The sequence below is a fragment of the Punica granatum genome, chromosome 3 (assembly GCF_007655135.1).
Source record: "Punica granatum isolate Tunisia-2019 chromosome 3, ASM765513v2, whole genome shotgun sequence".
NCBI classification, from domain to species: Eukaryota; Viridiplantae; Streptophyta; class Magnoliopsida; order Myrtales; family Lythraceae; genus Punica; species Punica granatum.
The window spans coordinates 12,643,026-12,660,824 of NC_045129.1; the positions used below are offsets into that span (position 1 = coordinate 12,643,026).

Consider the following 17,799-nt stretch of genomic DNA (forward strand, 5'->3'; position numbering starts at 1 on the left):
ATCTATCCCGACGCTAATTTTCCGTCCAAAATTGATGGAATTGCACACGTGACACGTTAATTTTGTAATAAGTGTCGGGATACATGTGAAATTAACATGCCACGTGTGCAATTCTGTCAATTTTGGACGGAAAATTAACGTTGGGATAGATGTGAAACCAACATGTTGTTAGGAAAAATCCATGGGCTTACTTCAGACTCTGGCCCATCTGCAACCCAAAAGCTTAAGCCAATGGGTTGCTAGACCATTATCTCTTATAAACTTATGGATTTCCTCTCAATTTTTCCATGTGGGATTACTTCCATCACCCGCCCTCATCATTCTCCATATAGGAGAGAAACCAGCCCAACAATTCCCCCCATTCTCGACTATATGGAGGACTTCGAGCCGGGTTTTTTTACTTCCGAACTCGGATACCAATTGTTAGGCCCTTACCATTCTCCATATAGGAGAGAAAACCGGCCCAACAATTCCCCCCCATTCTCGACTATATGGAGGACTTCGAGCCGGCCTTTTTACTTCCGGACTCGGATACCAATTGTTAGGTCACGGCCCAACAATTCCCCCCCATTCTGGACTTTATGGAGGACTTCGAGCCGGGCTTTTTACTTCCGAACTCGGATACCAATTGTTAGGCCATTCACTAGCCACGAGTTCCACACTCGGGCCTTGGCGCGGTGTGGGTTTCCACGCATAGCGTGTGCACTTCTCCAGGATCGTTACCTTGGGCTCTGATACCACTTGTTAGGAAAAATCCACAGGGCTTACTTGAGACTCGGGCCCATCCGCAACCCAAAAGCTTAAGCCAATGGGTTGCTAGACCATTATCTCTTATAAACCTATGGATTTCCTCTCAATTTTTCCATGTGGGATTACTTCCATCACCCGCCCTCATCATTCTCCATATAGGAGAGAAACCGGCCCAACAATTCCCCCCCATTCTCGACTATATGGAGGACTTCGAGCCGGGTTTTTTACTTCCGAACTCGGATACCAATTGTTAGGCCCTTACCATTCTCCATATAGGAGAGAAAACCGGCCCAACAATTCCCCCCCATTCTCGACTATATGGAGGACTTCGAGCCGGGTTTTTTTACTTCCGGACTCGGATACCAATTGTTAGGTCACGGCCCATTCTCCATATAGGAGAGAAAACCGGCCCAACAATTCCCCCCCATTCTCGACTATATGGAGGACTTCGAGCCGGCCTTTTTACTTCCGGACTCGGATACCAATTGTTAGGTCACGGCCCAACAATTCCCCCCCATTCTGGACTTTATGGAGGACTTCGAGCCGGGCTTTTTACTTCCGAACTCGGATACCAATTGTTAGGCCATTCACTAGCCACGAGTTCCACACTCGGGCCTTGGCGCGGTGTGGGTTTCCACGCATAGCGTGTGCACTTCTCCAGGATCGTTACCTTGGGCTCTGATACCACTTGTTAGGAAAAATCCATGGGCTTACTTCAGACTCTGGCCCATCTGCAACCCAAAAGCTTAAGCCAATGGGTTGCTAGACCATTATCTCTTATAAACTTATGGATTTCCTCTCAATTTTTCCATGTGGGATTACTTCCATCACCCGCCCTCATCATTCTCCATATAGGAGAGAAACCAGCCCAACACATGTCAACGTTGGGATATCTTAGGTAAAAAATCAAGTTTGGGCTAGAATTAGGAATTTCTTTAAACGTTAGGTTATATGACGCAATTAACCCTATAAATAAAGATATTACTGCAACGACTAAAGCATAGAAAAAATGATGGTGTTAAATCTATATCACCCTTTTGTAATGAAAAAAAAACATTGTGCTGCAACAAAATTAAGACTACAATGTTGCAACGATAAAGAAAACTAATTGATTTTTTCATCGAGATTATCGGACACACGGTACCAAAAGGAAAAATGTATAATCTCAGCATCTAAAACATATAGGTACATATCCAGAGCGAAGATAACGGATCAGGCTAAGGGGTAGAGGGAAAATAGAGGGGAAAAATGATAGTGCAGATATGATTCATCATGTCTTACATTTATACAACATTTAGTGCATTGAACGTAGGATATATCGATGCAGGAACGATGCAGTAAAATGTTGGTGCAGGCTCACGAACTTGTATCTTCCACAACGACCACTAGGCCAACGCCAAACTTTGGTGCAGGGCGCCTAGGAACGATGACACTTAGAGAAGGCCAGTTCTGATAAATTTCCTTCACACCGCCGATGATGTAATCACTTGTTGTGCCTGGTGCGAAGTTGATGCGTGTGTAATCGCCATATTTGAATATGTATGCCTCGTTGTAACGGTGCGAAGCAAATGCAGCGTGGATTCCAGATTCGAAGATGGTGTTCCTCAAACTCGGAAAGCATTGAGCGATGAGACTGATGGAAACTAGGTGCGGATTGGAACAGTAATTTATACGAGCATACCGGTTGCCTCTGAAAATGTAAGCTTCATATTTCCTTGACGACTCGAACGCAGCATCTATGCCTTTTTCGAACACAGTGCCTGTGAGGAATGGGAACATCGAAGCGATGGTTATGGGTCCTCTAACTATCCAGTCGTTTCTGGTGCCCGGTGCATAGTTCAGCACCTTACATATATCCCCGTGGAAGATGAATGCTCGAAAGCACAATCTATTCCGTACTGGCCGAAGGGCGTGCCTGCAAGTGACGGAAACCCATCACGGATGAGCAGCGGTCCATGCACCACCTCATCATCTGTAGTGCCGGGCGCATAGTTGATCAGGACGTACTTATTCCCCTTGAAAACAAAAGCTTCGTTCTTACGAGATGAGCGGAAGGCTGCATCTACGGGCCACATGAACTGAGACATTTTCGGGTGCCTGCGAAAATGTGTGTATATATATATATATATATATTAAATCTCTTATTTGCCAGCAACACACACTTGTAGACTTGGCACCTCGTATCTACGGAGACGCTAGGAGACTCAGCATGTCGTATCCTCTGCATGCACACCGCATACACGGGATCGGTCTTTGGCCAATAGTTGGCTGACCCTGACTCTAACCATGCGACACGAGAAAGCGGGTGCTAGCAAGGATGCTACATCGACGTCCACACTGTGTGAAAGCGGTGTTAAGGATCCTATCTTGCATTTGGGTATATTTTAGGTTCACTTGTCTCCTATTACCTTTAAGTTTTTGGACACGAGCCCAACAACTTATATGCCCAGTGAAGTTTGACGGATCTTAATCACCAAAACTCCCTACTTGCATCATCTTATCAAGCCAGTACACGCTTAAGCTAACATCAACACGAAATCAAAACATACGACTCCCTCACTCACCTCAAATGGTTGAAGCTTAAGGAACTCAGATGATCAACGCTGTCTTTCGCTCTTAGATGGCCAGATCGATAGTACCCGTGTGAGAAAGGAAGGTATATTTATATCGTGATCCATCAAACAAGCTTCCCGCGTAAGTTAGAATTGCCTAAGAATTATTGAGCCTGATGTCAGCCTAGTCATGCTGCTGTATGATGCCGTTGCATTGCAAACAATTGATTCTCTCAGAAATCAGCACAAAAAAAAAAAAACTTTTAGATTGACGTGATTATTGTATTTATATAACTAAGTTGTGGAGTCCGTGGGTTGTACGATATAGAAGGTGATGCATATTTCCTTTTTGTCAACTTTGTTATGGATTATATGTCTTTTCTAATTTACAATCAATAAAAATATATTATATTAGATATATATGGCTGATAATTATTGGATTTTACTTATATAGTAAGTAAAAAATCTATAATAAAATCACCCATACAACTATATATTATCAAAATAAATATATACCTATTTATTTTAGGGTAAATTACAAAAAAAAATTCAAGTTTTGTAAAATGTCTCAATTTTGTCCTAAATTTTGTTTTGTAACAGAAAAAACCATAAGTTTTCTAAAATGTCTAAAAAATGACCTCCGTTATAACTTCCGTCAATTTTTGCTGCTGACGGTGGGTCCCTTTAACAGTCCACGTAGGTCATGCTGCTGATGATAGGTCCCTTTAACAGTCCACGTAGGTCACACGTAGGCAAAAATTGACGGAAGTTATAACAGAGGTCATTTTTGAGACATTTTAGAAAACTTATGGTTTTTTTTTGTTACAAAACAAAATTTAGGACAAAACTGAGACTTTTTACAAAATTTGGGTTTTTTTTTGTAATTTGCCCTTTATTTTAATATATTTATATCACATATATTAATATATATGCGATTACATATTAATTTTCAACTTAAATAGAAAAATTATAAATTACAAAATATTATGTATATAGTAACATTTTCTCAAAAGTTTAAAAAATATTCTGTTATATTGAATCCCAAATTTAGAAATATGTAAAAAAACAATCTTATCTAGATTTTGAAAAGAAAATATAATATAAATATATTTTAGAAAAATATGATCCAATTTGTTTCTAAAAAGCAAATATAATCTTGCGTGATTTGTTATGTTTGGATCTTTTCTTAAAATATTTTAATTTTTTAAAATATCAAAATTATTTATAACATAATATTAAAAAATAATATATTGCTTTATTTGTCATAATTGATAAAAATAAAATAATCGAGAGAATAATGATTGGTCCCTTAAATCTATATCTATATATTTTGAAATTTTTTTTTGTAAATCTATGAATAAATTTTTTTATTTTTAAAAAACCAAAAACCATTTTTAGAAGTATTTAAATACAAAATATTTTGTTTTATTTTTCCTAAAACATTTAAGAAATAAAAAGATCGAGATAATAATGATCGATCCCATCAATTAATCTTCATTTATATGTTTTAAAAAAATTTATGATTCTTTTTCCAAAAAAGCTCAAAAATCGAGGAAAAAATTACCTATGTCACAATTCTATATTTAAATGCTATAAAAATAAAATTTCATTTAGAAAAAATAAAAAATTGAGAAAATACAAATCTATTATGAAAGTTTCCCAAATTTGTTCATAAAAACTCAAAAAATAGAGAAAGTTTATATCCCGTGCATTGCAGGGGATAGAGCATGATCCAATTTGCAAGTTTACATTTATATGTTTTTGAAATTTAAAAGATAAAATTATATTATCTGATTTTAACAAAAGCTAAAAAATCAAAAAAATATAATGTGCAGTCCTACAAATTTATATCTAAATATTTTAAAAATAAAAAATATGAAAAGCTAAAAAAAAACTTAGAAATCTCATTAAGTAATATGGTTATCTGTAAAAAAAAATATATGATATGATATAATTTTTTATTAGAAGTAGTAAAAAAATTGTTTTTTTGAAAAACACATCATATCTATGAAAAATATGATTTAATTAATTTTTTGAAAAGAAAATATAATCTTAGATTATGTGTTTTGTCCATATCTTTTCATAAAATATTTTTATATTTTAGAAAGATAAAATCATTTTTTAAAAAAGTCAAAAAAATGAAATTTTTTTATTTGTCATAAATATCTAAAAAAGAATAAAAAATTGAGAGAATAATGATTGGTCCCATAAATCTATATCCATATGTATATCTTGAGAATAATGATTGGTCTCATAAGTCTATATCCATGTCTATATCTATACATTTTTAAAAATTAAAAAGTTCTTATAAAAAAGCTGAAAATCGAGAAAATGACGAGCGGTCCCGTAAGGACTGCAATATATATTTTAATATTTTTAAAAATAAAAATTATAAAAAATCATTTTAAAAGAAATCTGAAAAATAAAAAAATAATGTGTGATACTAGAAATTTATATTTATATACTTCAAAAATTTCAATATTTGTTTGAAAAACAAAATGACAAAGAAGGCTGAGAAAATTCCAGTAAGAATCCAGGAGTTCTGAGGGCATCTGACTAGGTCCACCACCTTTTTGCTTTATTTGATATACTAGTCGTGGAGCCTGTGCGTTGCACAGGATAGTTCTGCCAACTCAAAAAAAAATATATATATATATATATAATAAAACATTAAAAAAAACTCCTTTAAGAATCATAAGTGAAATAAAAGAATAAAATAAACAAACAACTTTCACGTTTAATGGTAGACGAATTTACTTTCGAAGGGCTTGTGAATTAGGGTAGCAATAACTTTTAAGAGTTAAAACTCAGATCATCAATCTTTTAAAAAAAAGAGACAAAACAAAACATTACAGAAAAATCAAAAATGAAAATTTAGATACAAATGAGAGAAAAATCATAGTATAACATATTGTTTGAGACCTGAATATGCCCACGTTTATGTGCATCATAATCCCCATTTATAACTATCGTACAAAATCTAAAAAAAAATATAATATGATTTATATTCCTTTTTTGGGTGAACAAATCTGATTTATTTTGAAAATAAAATATAATATATATATATATCTATAAAATATTATCTAATATATTTTTAAAAATAGATATTTGTAAAAACATATAATTCATATATACTTTTTCTTACTATATACTAAAGGTTGTACACGTAACCATGTATTAATATATTTATATTATGTATGAATACATTCTAATGAATTCTTATTTTGATGTTAATATTATGGATGAATATATACTAATGAGTACTTATTTTGTTGTTAATATTTATGTGATGAAATATTACTTTTTATTTTAAAAAATTCAAGATTATTAAATTCAATTGAAGATCACAATAGTATCCAAGAGATTTTATGATATTTTCAGTCTTTTAAATAAATATCATAACCGAAAATAATTTCGGAAGATTTTGTTACTAATTTCTTAATAAATGATAATTACAAATTTTAAATACTAAAAAAATTAAGAAAATTCCATCCATCTGTTAATACATTTATATTAGGAATGAATATATACTTATTCTGATGTTAATAATTATGTGATGAAATATTAATTTTTATTTTAAAAATTCAAGATTATTAAATAATATCTATACATATTATAAATCCTCTCATTTATTTCAAATACATTATGTTATATAAATTATAAAAATTATAAAAATTAAGAAATTGGATTGTATGATGAGATATCTTTAAAACATATATTTTATTAAAAATAATTCTAAAAATAAAAATAAATAAATAAATAAGAACCTAGAAAATTCCTTTCAGAAGATACATACTAATATTACTTGTTAAATTCCATTCAGAAATTGAGCTTTCTAAGGCCATATATTAATATACTTCTATTATGTATGAATATATATTGATATATACTTACTTTATGCTAATGTTTATGTGATCAAATATCAAATTTTTAAATAATATCTATAAATATAATAAAATCTTCTCATTTCTTTCAATTGCATTATGTTGTAAAAAATCAATAAATTGTATTTTAAGGTGAGATATCTTTAAACAAAATTATTAAAAATAATTCCGAAAATAAAAAATAAAAACCTAGAAATTTTCATTCAAAAAATTCATATTTCCTTCAATTAGAGATCACCATAGTATCCAAAATATTTTATAGTATTTTTGGTTCCTTTTAAATGGAATATTATAATCGAAAATAATTTCAGAAGATTTTGTTGCTAATTTCATAATAAAAATTTAAAAACTAAGGCTCTGTTTGGCAACCAAAAAAATTTTAACTTAACTCGCAAACGGACAAAAAAGGGGGGTCAAACGGTAATATTGAGGGACCCACAAAAGACTTCGGCTTCAAAGACATGTCTCGCCCTAATTTTTTTTTTCACAAAAAGAACTGTCAGCAACTCCATCTCAGGTTAGGGCCGTCGTTCTTGCTAACCGAGAGTAGAAACCTGACTTCGACGCTGTTGAAGCTGTTGAATCTGCCCCGATTTCAACTCCATTTTAGGGGCGCCACATCGTAGAAGACATCAACATCGACAACGAAGCCTCCTAATCGACGTTGGCGAGTCGTAATCGGTCCAGATTTCACTGAAATCGGCAGCACGAAGAAGGTAATCGATGTCGGAATTTCGCAACTACAAGAAGCAATAGTCAATTTCACGGATAACTAACATCCCATCTTGCAATTTTTCCCTTGCTTGATTGCGCAGAAGAATCGGGAGAAAGGACTTGCAAGAACAGGGCAAAGGCCCCCCTTTGTCAGGAATACGATTCCCCGAACTGAGCAACATCTGCTACAGAAGGACAAAGATTCCCTCCTTTGGGCTTTTTCGAGGGTCCTTGCACTTCATTGTTCACCAGCACGCGAGGCTTTAAGACCCGCGTCTCCTCTGCTTGGGAACGCAATCTGCATTTCAGGTAATTTCTGTTTTCCTCTCGCCATTTGAAGATGTCTGTTGCATAATTTTATGGCTTCTCTTGCTTCTTTGGTCACTGAGAGGCAATCTTTTGTTCTTGTTTCGCTGAAACCCCGTGTGAAGGTTGTTCTGTTGTTCCGTGTAAGGCGAATGTGAAGCTGCTGTGTCAACCCTACAATATGTCTGCAGTCTAAGCTACTGTTCTTCTTTCTGTTTGTTGAGTGATATGCTTTTCTGCTTGTGTCGATTACTGTTACTGTGTCTAGCTCCTAGTCGATACATCATTTGCCTGATATTTCGCACATGTTGGCATATTTTACACAAATTTTGTGGTAACTTTCTCCATGCTGTTAGTCTCTGAATCTGCGATTAGTTGCATTGTTTGGGATAGTATAAGCAGGCAAGGGTTTATCTGACAGACGAATGAACCTGTTCTGTGAGTAATTATTTTTTGCCTATTATCTGACAGACGAATTATCCTGATCTGCTGCAATTTGTTTCTGTTCTGTTAATATTATTTTTTGCCTATTATGTGTGGAAGTTGTGGTCCAAAAATTGCATCGATAATGGCTCCAAAAGGTGAGCATGTACTGGAATGGAGTGATGAGATGGAGTTGGCATTCATACATATCATGTTTGAGAAGTTCAAAGTGACCCAAACGACTTCCTGGAAGAGACCTCATTGGGAAGAGATGACTAAGGAAATAGAAAAGCAATTTCCTGAAGCGCAACTTTGCTGGACGAAGCTAAGGGACAAGTGTGCTAGATTGAAAGGGACGTACATGCAGTTCACTGAGCTAAGGAACCACACTAGAGTGGGATGGGATGCAGACACGAACACCATCAAGGCCAGCCCCGATGTCTGAGATATGTTCATCAAGGTACACGCTTCAGATATGTTACTGTCTTCTGTGCGTGAAGCTGAGTTCCTAATATAAGTTATGCAATGCTAACAATTCCTTCTATTTAAAATGCCTGCTGGTTGTTGAATTTTCTAGATATTTGCATGTCCTTTATAGGATGTCGTTGGCTTTCTATAGTTCCTCATTATTTACTGTTACTGTTCTCGTAACATATACCGTATCTCAACGTGCAGAAGAACAGGGCATTCAAGGCATTTCGGACCAAAGGCTACAAGCACTACATCCTACTGAATGAGCTTTTCAGTTCTTCAACTGCTACCGGTGCTCTTCGCATCTCCTCCTTCAATCCACCGACAACTTCATCTGAGGAACGACGGCTGCATGCGGCATTCATATCAGCATCGAGGGGAAAGCACAGTCTGTCAACATCGGGGAGGGCTCCGACGAGAGTGACGACCCCGTCAATGTTCAAGATCCAATTATATCAGAGTCCCGACGTCGAGTGCCTAAAAGAGCTTCATCGGAAAGGTCCATAATGCAGAAGTGCATGGAATTGTTCAAGGATAGCTTCAACAAGAATGCTCTCGAAACCCCATCGGCGTCAAAGCGAAGCAAGTCCGTATCAAACCCTGAGAAGGCAGAGAAGAATAGCGTCAACGAAGCCATGTTAGAGTTGAAAAAATTGAAGGAGAAGGTCCCGCGTCGCTTTTATGTGAAAGCCGCCATGGCGCTGGCAGATAAGGAAATAAGGAAGGTTTTCATGTTCTTAGACGAGGACGAGCGAATTGAATGGCTGCAGAACCTTGCTGACTACTGAATCGACCCGCAGAGTATATTGGTTTACGTTTAGTTGAACATTTTCCGCTAATTGCTTTTACTTTACTTTGTTGTGATATTTGTTATCCTGATATCTTTGTTTTGGGTGTTTGGAATAATTTCAGTTGAATATTTTTAATGTGTGCTTTGATTGTCTTGTGTGGTATGAAGTGTGATTTTTAAATGTTAACGTACTGTGCATTATATTCTTTCAACAGTTATAGGCGTACAGTAGCAATACTCAATATGCCAAGGAATAGCAATTTTACACGGTATGACAGTTCCTCTAACGACGACGAGATCGTTGTTAGGCAGCGGTGGTTCTTCTTATTGATGGTACGACTAATGGAGGCCGAACGAGTGGTTCAAAGGAACATCCCGTGCAGAACTTCGGCACTTCAAGGAAGACAATACACATTTGAAGTTTTGGGGAATGACGTTAGATACTTCGAGTCGTTTAGAATGGAACCGTATGTGTTTAGAAATTTTTGCGACACACTTCGGCTGCGCTGTGGTATCACTGACAGTAGGAATGGTATCACCGTGGAAGAGATGGTAGGAATGTTCTTATTGGTTATTTCACATAGTTCACGCTATGCAGTTGTGGCGGAAAGGTATCAACATTCAAAAGAAACGATGTCACGAGCAGTCATAAAAATTCTCCGAGGAATACTAGCCTTATCACCCGAGTATATTCGACCGAGGAACGTAGCTGTGCAGCCGGAAATTGAAAGGGAACCACGGTGGCGTTTCTTTAGGGTATTTTTCTAATAATGCCAAGCTATGAATAATTTATATCGTAATATTATGTAAATTACATAATAATTTTGTATTGTCATGCAGGATTGCATCGGAGCAATTGATGGAACCCATGTGGCTGCATATATCCCCAGAGAGAATAGAGTACCATATTTCGATAGAAATGCTGAGATAACACAAAATATACTGGCCGCTTGTTCCCACGACATGATGTTCACATATGTCATGACAGGTTGGAGGGTTCGGCACATGATTCAAGAATATTTTCCGAAGCTGCTACATTGGAGCAATTTCCAGCGCCACGTGGTGGTTAGCGTTTGCTGATTACTTTTCTCTTTTCGATAAAATTTCAACCCTAACATATTTAACTGAACAATTATCCTTTTTTTCTTTCCAGACCAATATTATGTTGTCGATGTAGGGTTTTCAAACATTCCTGGATATTTGGCTCCATACAAGGGGGAACGATATCATCGAAGTGATTTCGGTCGGCGCAATCCACCGACAACAGAGAAGGAGCTTTTTAATCAGCGTCACGCATCAGTGCGCAACGTCATCGAACGTTGCTTTGGTATTTTGAAGAGGAGATTTGCCATACTAAGATTAATGCCAAACTTCATACCGTTAGGACAAGGGCAACTTGCCCTTGCGTGTTTTGTTTTGCATAATTTTATACGACGCAATAATTATCACGACAGATTATTTGCGGAGTACGGCGATGCGTGGACGTAATACGATAAATTTCAAAGTCCACCGCCAGAAGAAAGAATTAGAACTCAAGTGGATATGAGTAGTGACGAAATGAATGTTGTGCGCGACCATATCGCTAATCGCTTATGGCGTCTAGAAAGAGGAGGGCGATGATAGACACTGTTTAATTTGTATTTGAATTTAGTGAGTGAATTGTAGTGTTTTGACATTGAAAGTGTCAAATTTGTATTAAATGGTGTCTTGAAGGTAAATTGATGTTGGAAGGAAAATTGATATTGGAAACAAAACCCAACATGGGGCCCACCATGAGTTGCAAAAAACACAAAATTTTGTCTTCTAATGTAAATGAGTTGAGTTGAGTTTTCATAACTTATTCGCCAAACACAACCTAAAAAACCCGAGAAAATTTCATTCAGAAACTGAGCGTTCTGAGATCATTTGGCCGGGCCCATCTTATATCTTCCTTATATATATATATATATATATATTTATAAATAATCAATGTATGGGTTAGCAAAATTTTAAGCGGTTGGGCAATAAGATTGTAGTACAAACAGGGCATGGTCCGGTTTGGTTTGAGGGAGCCGTGTAGTAAACCGAATTCGACTGAAAATCCATTTGGTTTGCTTTAAGGGGGGTTCAAGTCCAAACCACAACCACTTTAGGTAGAAATAATCAAATCAAAAGAAATCAAGTCTACGATTCAGTTAACCGGATAATATTGCATTTTAAAATATCAATCGAGACATATAAGTAACGGTCTTCCTCATTGATTGGAAGAGGCAAAGCAAATCCCAACTAATCGGAAGTAGAGATCTTTGCAATAACACAGTGAAATCGATTCTAGAATAACAAATTGGAGGTGGGAAGACGTTCTTAATTAGAGCTAGATCGTTGTCGATTTGCATGTGAACACCAAATGCATCTTACTGCTTTCAGATGAAACATGGGAATGCATTTATAAATCATATATCTGATACTTCTCATATGGTACACATAGATCTATGAAATTCCCAATAGTTACGTGTCATTTTCCGCTCGGTAAAAAAAAAATGCTGCAATGCCATGGAATTAAGGTGGCGTTTGACACGGTGGAATCTATGTAGATTTACAAGAAAGTTGATTCAAATTTTCAGAATCAATATGATTCCCATGTTTGGTTGGGACATGGCAATCCACAGTTCTGCTCTAACATTCTTACTTGAATGATAATGTAGATTACCATCAAACGGAGTGAGAATGTGGATTCCTACCTAAATGGGATGTGCATTACTAGAAATTTTAATTGTCGGGAATCGACCAAACGTCTTATAAAGTTAAAAGCTGTAGCACATGCAGTCCTAGTAGGGTTCATCATTTTCAACTAGGCCCAAATTCGATCCCCACTATATATGCACCGTCGAATGCATGCAATCATTCATCAATTAACCTCAACAAAAAAAATCCACAACTGGCAGAGTTTTATCTCTTAAAATCCACAATTGGTAATATTTTATCTTTTAGTAGATCGATTCAGCTTGAACTGGATTAGTCGGGGTCCGCTAGATTTTCGGATATCTGGGTACACACCGACAATAAACAATATCAAGTATTCAGTTAAATATTTGGCAAAAAAAAAAAGTACTCTGATAAAGATAAAAATGCTTGATGTGTTACATGTGAATATGAATATATGCATCTTATTGCTGTTGGATAATTAAAGTAACGAGAATAAATGATTTCGGTATCTTCTTCTTATCTATATGAAAGTAATTTTGTTTGATTCTCAATAGCAACGTGTCAGTTTCAGTTGGTACAGTGATTTCGAATCTTATCGAGTTTATCCAAGAGTGTCTCGTGGGGGGCCCAAATTCGATCGCCATTGTGCATGGTTGAATGTGTACCGTCAATTATATGAACTAGGCATGGAGTCCGTGGTGTGCGAAATATCACGGAATACAATTATTTGAAAAATAAAAAAGAAAAATAACAATTATATTATTAGAAGATTTGAAAAACTCAAAACATATTATGTATTTAGCCATGCAAGATTGAATTATTTAGAACATATGTGTAAATAACCATATTTTATAAAATATAGTAATTTAAGATAAGGGATTTTTATCCCATATAACCCATAATTTAACCGTTTTGTCAAATCATCATATACTTTAAAAATTGTCAAATATATTCCATGATTTGCATTTTGCTCCAAATCTATCCCGCCGTTTTATTTTCCGATAATAAAATGTTAGTAGACTCTAAATCTATCCCATGGTTTTAATTTTTTTTTTCTCAAATCTATGCTATGATTCAAATTTTTTCTCAAATATCTCCCATGATTTTAATTTTTTTCTCAAATCTATACTAGATAAAAGGAATCACAGTGGCAAAACCGTTAAACGTTGACAGAGATATAACGGTGTGATAGATTTGGAGAAAAATGTAAATAATGTGATATATTTGATAATTTTTAAAGCATATGATATATTTGACAAAACGCGTAAATCATTGGCTATATGGCGTAATTTTTCCTTAAAATAAAAAATAAAAAATTCGAAATTTATTAAATTATTAAAATTGAAACTCATTAGATTAAGATTTATTGATAATTTATGGATAACTCCTGTTGGTCACTTCATTTTTTTTGTAACACTGATATGAATTGAGTTATTCTATTTAGATCAAAATTTGAGAATATTCTTTGTTCATTAAACTAAAGAATAGTAATAGGTAAGGCAAAAAATAAGTGCTAAAATCGTTATTGTTTGTCTACTGTCGACACATTATAATTCGTGCTAAAAATAAAAATAAAAATAAAAATAAATGAATATGTTAGTATATCGGAAACTTATCAATCTTAAAAAGATAAAGTAAATAACTTATTTTCAAGTCGTAACAGTATTTTGCAACAGTGTCTATGGTGCTGCTGTATTACTAGACTCCTGGGATCGTGTCTTATACGTTGCTGTCATTAGTTGCTTTGGTTCCCATCCCCTCATGGCAGAAGGCATTGGCTGCAGGTTGGGCTTGCAACTAGCATCGGCCTATCCGGGTGAGCCTGCTCTTCTCATTACGGGCTCGCAGACGTTAGTAGCAGCTCTTCAGCCCGGCGCCCCACAACTACTTGCTCTCTCTGGTGTTAACTCTGATATTATGCAGTTGCTCAGGTCCTTGCTCCTATTGTCCTGTGTATGTATGCCTAGGAAATAGGTCGAGCTTGCTCATCAGTTATGCATGCTTGCGGGGCAGCTGGGCATTTGCGGTTTTTTTTTTCAGCCGACGACTTACCGTGTGCTTTGCGCTCCTTGTTTTCCGTCCATAAGGGCTCTCCCCCCGCTGTAGTTATTATGGCTGGATCTTCTTAGTAGATTAATTTTTGTTTGGACACCGACTCGCCCATTAAATTTGTTCTTACACTTTTTACACTTTACCTTTGGGAATTCTCATTATTGTTGTAAGGGTGTATTGCACCATATAGCGTAACGTTGATAGATATTCTTAGATCTATCTCAACGTCGATTTTTTGCTTGAGATATCCATACGTTGGTATTTTTGTTTTACAATCTAGCCCCTCGATGATAAATTGTGACATCAAACTAACAACGTCGGGATACCTTAGGCAAAAAATCGACGTTATGATAGATCTAAGAATATTTATCAACGTTAGGCTATATAGTACAATAAATCCTTGTTTTAACAAGAGTTCCGTACTTCCCCTTTCTTATCCCATATGACCGTGATGCATCATCATTCTAATTGAACGATACTAAGTTCGGATTTGGCTTCACCCTGATCATGGAGTTTTTTCATTGCTTATGTATCATCGCGAATAATGACACTAATTGCTAGTATTTCGAGATACCAATATCATCACCCTATTGAACGAGACTAACTTTACTTTGGCCATCGACTTTACCCTATTTGCGAAGTGTTTTCATTGTTTAGGTTGTATCATCACGACTAATGACACTAAGGGCCCGTTTGGTTCGTGAGAATTGAGAGGGGAATCGGATTCGGAATGGATTATTCCGATCGTAGATATTTGTTCCAATTCCCCTATACGGGAGAACCGATTCCCCATATGGCTAAATCATCCATTCCCTGAGGGATCCTAGGGAATGATGCAGGAGAATCAAAATTAATTTTATTTTATCTTTTTTATTTTGTAATTTTGCTATGGAAAATGAATTAATAATTAAATTGTAGAACGATTTTTTAGCAGTAAACACAAGTAAACCTCGTCCAACGAACTCAACAAATTGAAGGTATTACCTAAAATATATAATTTATCCAAATTTATACATGTTACATGAATATTATTGAGCCGCAGCTAGACTTGTTCATTGTTCACTTGATATATTACCAATAATTACGAAATGATGAACATTGATTCCGATTCAGTAAGCACTGAACCAAATATAAACAACGGAATCGAATTTCGATTCCTTATTGAGCCAAACAAAAATGAAAAATTGTCATTCCATTTCCAATTCCAGCCCATTCTGCCTCATTCCGTTTCCGGACCCCCGAACTAAACGGTCCCTAATTACTTCTGGGCGCAGAACCGATCTAGGAGTCTTCAAAGCTACGGGCTTTTAGACCAACATTATTGCCATGGACAGGCCCAATGTTTACGGACATCGGGCTTATTGATGGGCCCTGGCGTACAACAGAAGCAAAGGGCATTTTGGTCAAATCAATGCAATTCCTACGTATCAGCTGGGGTTTGCTCGAGCCCTTCTTTCTTCTTCCTCTTCTTCAGTTCTGAATAAGCACCTCCAATCTACCCGTACAGGCGGCTCACGTCAAACCCTAATTCGTTTGCTTCCTCGTCCATACGTTCGCTGTTCGAGCGGATTCGTGCAGTGAGTTCTCATCTCTGGCAATGGACTGCTTCATCAGTTGCGATGAATCTTACCCACCCGAGAGTCTTTGATTTGGGGATGGCCTGTGATTATTATTATTATTATTATTATTATTATTATTATTATTATTTGCTTTCTGATTTCTTCTTTTGCACATGATTTTCCTTTTCAAGTTCAAGACTTTTCATTCATGTCTTTCTCTGCAAATGATTTGAATTTATTATTATTTAAACGTGATTCGGAGTCGGTGATGACCGATTAGCAAATACCATCAAACTCTGAAACCCTTTGATGATACTCATAATCAACTGTCTCTGAGCCATCTTCGTCTGCTGATTGCTATTTCAAAAAATCTTCAATTTTTTCGGGTTTTTGCAATCGGAATTTGGGAATGGGGACATTGTTTGATCAGAAAAGGCAACAAATTAGAGTCACTGGTGCGCTCGAATCGATAGCGCATTCAGCGCTGTACGTTGCCGATAAAGACGGTAGCTGAGATTCTTGCGTTTGCCTCTCTTTCACCGGAGGCTTACGCATTCAGATGCTTCCACATCTTAAAACAATGACAATGTCTCATTCTTTTTGCAATCGTTTGAATGAATGATATAAATTAAAAAAAAAAATTCATTTTTTAATGTGAGTAAAAATGTCGATTGAACTGGTAAGTGGTGACCCCTTAAAGTAAGTAAAGTAAATATGCAGACGTGCACAGCCTCGATCTTGGGCTAACCTGGTTGGTTATATACCGGAAGAAAGGCTGGAAATGGACTCGTCATACCGAAAGTTGGGCTGGATAAGTATCGAAAATTTTGGTATGCACTCAATCCCTACGATCAACTCTCGTCGAGATGTGGAATGACATGGAAATGACTGATCTGACCTATGATTTTCTCAGGGATTGCTGCGGACAATTTCAAAATTAAGATGATAAGGTGCTTAGGGTCATGAATGCAAGCTGAAGATGTAGGAATTTGACAAAATGGGGGTGTGTCTGATGTGGAGGGAATGAACCCTATTTGATAAGAATATGCTACTTTTCTATGCTCATAATGTTCTCATTTTTCTCAATCGGTTGGTCGCGGTCTCCATTGGCCATTGCGCTTTGCACATGGGTTTTGAATAGTGAGGGGGCGAATGCCTTATTTATTTTGTCTTTCCTGTCATTTAATAATAGATTTTCATTAATACTCTATTATAATTATTTTTATAATCAATTTTTTAATAATAATTTTTTTTATATTTTTACATTTATATATATATACATATTAATTTTTTAATAATAAAATTTTCATTTACTTTCACATTTATATATTTATTAACATTTACAATTATTGCATAAAATAAAGTTGAGTTGGATCATCCAACTCGAGATATAAATGCAAGCTTGAGGATTTAATTAAGGATGAACGATAATGATGTTTTTGTTTTTTACCTATCCTGAGACTATTTTGTGATTGAATCAACCCAATCATAATAAATGACTTACTTATATGCATAATAGCAGTGATACACAATCATAAATTATTCGGAAAATAGATTTTTTGAATCATATCATATTATTATTGCTATAACACCAATATGTGAGAAATTATTAA

General features: G+C 35.6%; 1 protein-coding gene and 1 long non-coding RNA gene across 2 annotated transcripts; one reads left to right on the plus strand and one right to left on the minus strand.

Moving 5' to 3' along the window:
• Positions 1-2,106: 2,106 nt before the first annotated feature.
• LOC116200392 (albumin-2-like) lies at positions 2,107-2,837 on the minus strand. Its single transcript, XM_031531238.1, has 2 exons — positions 2,666-2,837; positions 2,107-2,510 (listed from the first exon to the last, which is right to left on the minus strand). Exons 1-2 carry the CDS (start codon positions 2,835-2,837, stop codon positions 2,107-2,109), a joined length of 576 nt encoding a protein of 191 aa, XP_031387098.1.
• Positions 2,838-15,706: 12,869 nt separating this feature from the next.
• On the plus strand, positions 15,707-17,353 carry LOC116199253. The gene is made up of 2 exons (XR_004155507.1): positions 15,707-17,016; positions 17,100-17,353. It is a non-coding gene; the product is annotated as an uncharacterized LOC116199253 (long non-coding RNA).
• Positions 17,354-17,799: the final 446 nt, after the last annotated feature.

Bases quoted from the DNA above. Each gene is read 5' to 3' on its own strand.
- LOC116200392 (XM_031531238.1), bottom strand. From the start codon at position 2,837: ATGTCTCAGTTCATGTGGCCCGTAGATGCAGCCTTCCGCTCATCTCGT. The intron at 2,511-2,665 runs GCACGCCCTTCG...CATTCCTCACAG, and splicing joins TGGGTTTCCGTCACTTGCAG to GCACTGTGTTCGAAAAAGGC.